The following is a 6,541-nucleotide window of genomic DNA, read 5'->3' on the forward strand; positions in this document are numbered from 1 at the left end:
ATTGCACGAAATCTGCACCATTTAGTCAAAATCACAATGAATTTCTCTTTTTCCCCTCTTCATCTCTTGATTCTGCAACTTCCCAACCCTAGAAAACGAAGTCATGGTTTTTCATCTTCTTGTTCGTTGTTTGGTTTCTTTCTTCTTGTTACCATCAAAGAAATGGGTTTTCTACGTTATTTCCTTCGTTCTTCCCATGTTATCATATTGTTATTGTCGCTTTTGGGGGGTGAAAGTGGCGAAAAATGTAAGTATCTGTTTTTTATTTCTGCGTTTTTTCATGAATTCACTTCGCAATCGATGGTTTCGCTAAACTTTGCGAAGAGAACGAGCCTGGAAAGTGATGATCTACTTCGTGAATTGATGATTTCGCGAAGTTCTGCGAAGAGAAAGAGTCTGAAACGTATGGATCTACCTCGCGAATCGATTAGTTCGCGAAGTCTGCGAATAGATCCTCACGTTTCAGACCTCGCAGACTTCGCGAAAGCATCGATATGCGACGTAGATAGTCACATTTCAGACCTCGCAGACTTCGCGAAAAAATCGATATGCGAAGTCAAATCACCTCTTCCCCTGTACATTTACATTCGCATGCTTCACTAATTTTCATTTCGCGAAGCCAAAATCGTCCTTTTTCATAACTAACACGGTTAATTTTTTCTGTAGAGGTTGAATACGTAACATCCCTTTCTGGAAGACGGCGTACTGGGCTGCAGGGAAGATGATTTTCCTTCCTGTATAGGGATGAACTTCTCCAAGATTGACACATTCACTCCTGAAATGATTCGTTAGGAGAGGTTGTGTCAATCTCGGGGTGCACCATGGGACACGTCCATCCCATGGTGCCAATCTTCAAAGTGGACCTAACTTAATCCAGTGCCAATTTTGAAGCGGATGAGTAATCTTGGTACCGGATTAGTTAGTTTCACTTTAAAATGATTGGTTAGTAGAGTTCATTGTGGCAATCTTGTTGTAAATTTTGATAATGTTATGATTTGAATGTTGTTATTGTGGCAATCTTGTTGTAAATTTTGATAATGTTATGATTTTAACGTTCGAATCCGTTGTTGTTTGCCAATTTTTGTTATATACCACTTCGCGTATTAGCTTCAAATCATATCCAGCATTCGCATATGCGAACTAAATTCATCAAGCAAAACAAACTTCAGCTTCGCAGGCTTCGCATATGCGAACTACATTCATTAAGTAAATCAAAACATTAACTTCGCAGGCTTCGCATATGGGTGAATATGCGAAGTCAGACGGGATGGGGCGAGCTCCGCGTAAATATTGAGGGTATTTTTGAAAAGTCACACAAAATCAGTCTAGATATGTAGTAGAATTAGTAAATGGGTTTAATATGTAAATGGACCTCCCATTTGACCCAGATTTGTAATTTTCCCATATAAATATACCCCTAATATAAAAAATGATAAAAAAAAAATTTAACGTTTCTAATGTGTCCGAGACGATAGCAGAACTAAAGTGAACCCCAGCCCTATGGTCAAGTATAAAAAGAAGTGCTTCATCTACAAAAACTAACAAAGAGGAACACAATTAACTCCACACAAATAAAGATAAACGGCATAAAACCATCCCTATAAAAGGTGATTCCCAACAATAAAAGGTGAACCGGCACCACTGTGCCCGTGCCCGTCTCTGGACACACATAAAAATCTGATTTTATGAAATCAGTTACCTAGATTCAAAATTACTTGCTTCATACATCTTTATCCGTATCTAAAATTGCTCCATGTTAGAAATGTTACAAAAGACAATTTTACCATTTCTTACCAGCATTAGAAGCGTATCTGCATTTCCTCAAAAACGTTTGGACCATATATCCTCAGTGGAAATGTAAGGCATACTTTCCATAGACCTTAGTAGCAGCTTTCTTGGTACTGGAAAGTTGCTTCCTCATATGCATTTATTTATGCACCAATTTAGTACATAGCAAGCAGGAATCATCCCAACCCTTAAAATACAAATACAGAATAATAAATAATAGAAGTTCCAACTGTAAAAGACCACAAAATAAATTGCAATAACATAAATCTTACTGTTAAGATTCAAAAGTATAAACAACAAGTAAAACTGGTAATCTGGTATAGTGTATGTAACATATCAACAAAAGTTAACCCCAAATTTGTAGAGCTGAAGAGTACCCACAAACAATAACCAAATTTCCAACAATTACCGGTAAAAGCTAGTTTAAGATTACACAATTTTGAAGCAACTACAAAGTTCCCAAGAACCAGCAGTTCCTAGATGAATAATTTGACATCAGACCAGAGGAGGATACTGCTTAGCTTGCTGGCGCACCCGTTTCTTGTATTCTGTAGCATCCTGCATTAGATCAAGTTCGTGCAAATAACATCAGACGTTTGGAAACAGCAACGTATAAAAAAGAACTCAGTTAAGCATCATGTTCAAACAGCCAACTTCCTTTCAATTTCAATGAAATAATTGATCACCCCACACTGTTTTAAACCACCACAACCTCGTAGGATCTAGAAAGAAAGACTGCAGGGCAAATGCAAACTGAAAACATTTCCACAGAAATGCTCCTCCTGATGTTTATCTACTAGTAACACACTACCAGACAATGAATTGCACTGCTATTTTTTTCTTTTTCAAACTGGAGCAATTATACTTTTCTCGCTAGAGACCCGCTTTATATAGCCCCCTTCAACATCATAATATGACAGAGAAACTTAAAGTAATGAGGGTAACTGCTCACACATATTCAATTTGGTTCTAAAGTCGACCCCGGAGCTCGGCTTACCTGAATAAAGAGATGATAACCCTCAGTTTGTGCAGGATCAGCAGGATTTGGCTGATCAAGAAGGTCCTGGATGCCCACCAAAATTTGCTTCACTGTGATGGCGGGTCTCCATCCCTACATTAGCACAAGAATGTTATAGATCTAGGCAGTGTCTGTCACCAATTCATACAAGAAACCATTCCAGAAAGAAGAAGAATAAAAAGTCATCAAAGGCAACATAAGATACTTACACTATCCTCATTAAGTATTGACAGGCAAACAGTTCCAGAGGGATAGACATTAGGATGAAAGAAGCCTTGAGGAAATTTACACTTAGGTGGCTTGCTTGGATAATCTTCACTGAAGTGGAGTGTCAGAGGAAAATAACCACCCTCCCAATCAGTCTACAATATCACGAAAAATTTCATCATAAAAAATTCAAGATCAAAACAGCCAGAATTTTATCCCTACGCCTATATCTTCCACATTAATTAGTATTTCCTTGGCAATAAATTATCACATACCTAACATGTATAGCCAAAATTTTAAACTTTTACTTGGTAATTTTTCTTTTCTTCTTCCCAGCAAAGGGAACAACTAAACCAATAAATAATGTGCCTAGAGAGGGGCACTACCTCCTGTAAAGTGGTATTGTTGTGATTTAGGATTGGCAAAAAATCAGCTACAATTTCTTTTCTGTAAATTGGTAGATGAGTTGTACTGTACCAAAATTCACAACAATACCGAAAGAGTTGAAAAAACTAAAAAGGGCAACCAAATATGCAGGTGCCTCATGGACAAGGAAAGCATCTCCAGAATTTTCAGCAAAAGTATATTTTTTTATAATTTTGATTGAGATTTATTTCGTAGAAGAATAGTAGAAAGCATAAAGACATGACAACTGTGATCTTAAAAAATTGAACTCATAACTATTATCCACATTACTGCAACAAAATACAAGGTACCGCACTTTTCCACAACCACAAATGCCTCTGAATACAAATGGAAACATAACAACATTTGCCGTCAAAATTTGAACAAAACCGATGTTTTTGCTCCGGAAAACTAACACAGCAAACAGAAGAAGCAAAGAGGAGAAGCGGAAATTTTCATGTATAAATGCATCATATTTTACAAATGCAGGGAAAATAATCAATGTCTCAATTTTAAGAGGAAAAGATCATTGGTTTCAATAAAAATACAAATAAGAGAACAGAAACAAAAGGAATGATTCAACAGTAACAAAAGAAACATTAACAAGTGCTAAAATGACAAAGTAAGAACTACAAGTAATGCTTAGAATTTTAAACCTTGTTTCATTTCACCTCAAATCTTCCAATTTCGAATTACAACTTCATAGCCACCCATGCATTTCAATTCCTAGATAGTACAGTAAAACCTCTATATAGGAATACTCTATATAAGAATAACCTCCAATTTGTTATAAAAAATTTCGGTCCCAACTTGGGCCGGTTATAAATAAGAATAACCTCCCAAATGTTAATTGTTATACATAATCCAAGTCCCACCTTTAGAAACTATACCTCTATATAGGAATAATTATGTAAATAATGTATATATGTATTAAGGATTTAAACAAAATTTATTAAAAAATTTAAAAATTATTGAGATTAAATATGAGTTGGCACACAAATTCCAACTTTAACTATAAATTCTTACCATTTTCCCATAAAACTCTTTTCTTTATGTATTGGAAACTAAACTCAAAACTCTTCCAATTCTTTAGGTATTGGAAATAAAACTCGTAGACTTGATATGCTAAACATTAATTTGTTTTATTAATCTATTCTATTGTACATTGTGTATATAAACCAATTTCAAACAACGTTGCATAATTACTTTTTGAATAATAAAAATTAGAGAGTTCTTATTGTTGTTAAATTTATAAACTTTAAGTGTTGATTTTTTTTTTTTGGGTACCAAACTCTATATAAGAATAACCTCTCAATTGTTATACAAATTGTCCGGTCCCAAACGTATTCCTATATAGAGGTTTTACTGTAGATGCTAATCAAGAAAAGGCTAATAACAAAAGTTTTTGAGAGTCCATAACAAAAGATGGAATAGAATATATATTATATACATTAATATTGAGATATATGATTGAAGAGGTAGCAACCACTGTGAGGATTGTTGGAGTTGAAAAACAGCATAGACATCTCATGTAACTCTAAAATTCAGGCTAAGCTGAAGGAATTGAAAACATGACCGAATCAGGAAAAATGCATTGCCTAATATGTTCTGTACACACTCATGATCATGAACCAAGTCTGGAGGAAATAAAGTATAAAGGATACTAAGGCAAGTTTATGAAAACGCAAAAATGGATACAACAGAATCGATGATCATGTAGAAAGTTAGAAGTAGTACATGCTGACAATAAGCTGATGAAGTAGTTAAATTGTTGGGCACATCTAGCATATGCCAGAAGGCATAAGAGTATCAACGATTGAAGTCAGAGAATGAAGAACGATTTAACATCACTGGATATTCAATGAAACATGAGCCTTTCTTTTTGCAGAATGAAAGAAATTATTCACGTTGGGAGTGAGACTGGGTTGATTCAGTTTTGTATCTTCAACAGCACACAGCCAATAACAATTGAGACTTGCAACTATAAATGACCAAACTAGACAATATCAAACTGAAAAACTTCAACTACAACACCATCCAAGAAATTACTAAGGTAATTATTACTTCCATTTTATCTTACTAATCATACTATAGTGAATTTACAGAATATTAGAGCACGAAACATGTAAAGAGTGTTGTTCCAAGCTGATTTACAATTTAAGTGAAAAAATTTAAACATCCATGCCAACTCAAAGCAGCGAATTTCAAGAATTTCCAAACATTTGTGACAATGTTCTATATGAAAACAATATGGTATCTCAAGTATAAGCACCAAATAAGAGAAACTACGCCATTAATCATGTATTGCCTCCAAGCATGACGGCATAGTTCAAACATGCTACAGCCTTATCCAATAGAAAAAAGGGCGGCCCGGTCGCACTACGCGTCCCCGCTGAGCGAGGGTCCGGGGAGGGGTCCCACCACAAGGGTGTACTGGGGGCAAGCCTTCCCTGCCAATTTATTTGGCAAGAGGCGCTCCTAAGACTCTAACCGTGACTTCTTGGTCACACGACAATAACAGCCTTATCCAAGAAGTTATAAAAATCTCTGAAATTGAAGGAACTAGCAATAAACAAAAGGACTAATTCACTAACCATAGAGAGCAAGAACATTAAAACTGGAAGCAGAATTATAATTTAGAGAAAGAAAACACTAAAAAGCTATACTCACACCAGCTTTTCCAGGGATTGTGCAATGCCACGCCATCAAATTCACCGTCCCATCTGCCAAAGTTTCCGGTTTTGCTACAAAACCCTACGCACCCAAATTAAAAATCACAAATCAAAATACAATTGGACGACCCCGAACCACAGCAACAAAAATGATAAAATCTACAAGAGGTAAATAAGAACAAGGAAGAAATCGAAAGATCAAATTTCACCAAAAAAACGAAAAACCCCAAAATTAGAAGAATCTAAGAAGAAGAAGAATACGAACATGGGGATGATTCTTGCGCCAAGACTTTCTCTCCTCAGCAAGGCGGCCTCGCGCTATCCCCCCTGACATTGTTCTCTCTCTCGAACTCTGTAAAAATTACGGCTTTTCTCTCCTTACAGAGAGGCAAACTTTGGAAGAAGAGTGGGATTTTAAAGAACAAGCGAAAGTAAAACCAAGGAAATGAGA

At 35.9% G+C, this 6,541-nt stretch overlaps 1 protein-coding gene across 1 annotated transcript; it reads right to left on the bottom strand.

Annotated features, from left to right (window-relative positions):
- Nucleotides 1–2,025: 2,025 nt before the first annotated feature.
- On the bottom strand, nucleotides 2,026–6,541 carry LOC136230543 (SUMO-conjugating enzyme SCE1). The gene is made up of 5 exons (XM_066019624.1): nucleotides 6,356–6,541; nucleotides 6,089–6,172; nucleotides 3,016–3,168; nucleotides 2,786–2,899; nucleotides 2,026–2,346 (listed from the first exon to the last, which is right to left on the bottom strand). Exons 1-5 carry the CDS (start codon nucleotides 6,422–6,424, stop codon nucleotides 2,284–2,286), a joined length of 483 nt encoding a protein of 160 aa, XP_065875696.1. The 5' UTR covers nucleotides 6,425–6,541; the 3' UTR covers nucleotides 2,026–2,283.

Source organism: Euphorbia lathyris, chromosome 5 (genome assembly GCF_963576675.1).
Source record: "Euphorbia lathyris chromosome 5, ddEupLath1.1, whole genome shotgun sequence".
In the NCBI taxonomy this organism is placed as follows: domain Eukaryota; kingdom Viridiplantae; phylum Streptophyta; class Magnoliopsida; order Malpighiales; family Euphorbiaceae; genus Euphorbia; species Euphorbia lathyris.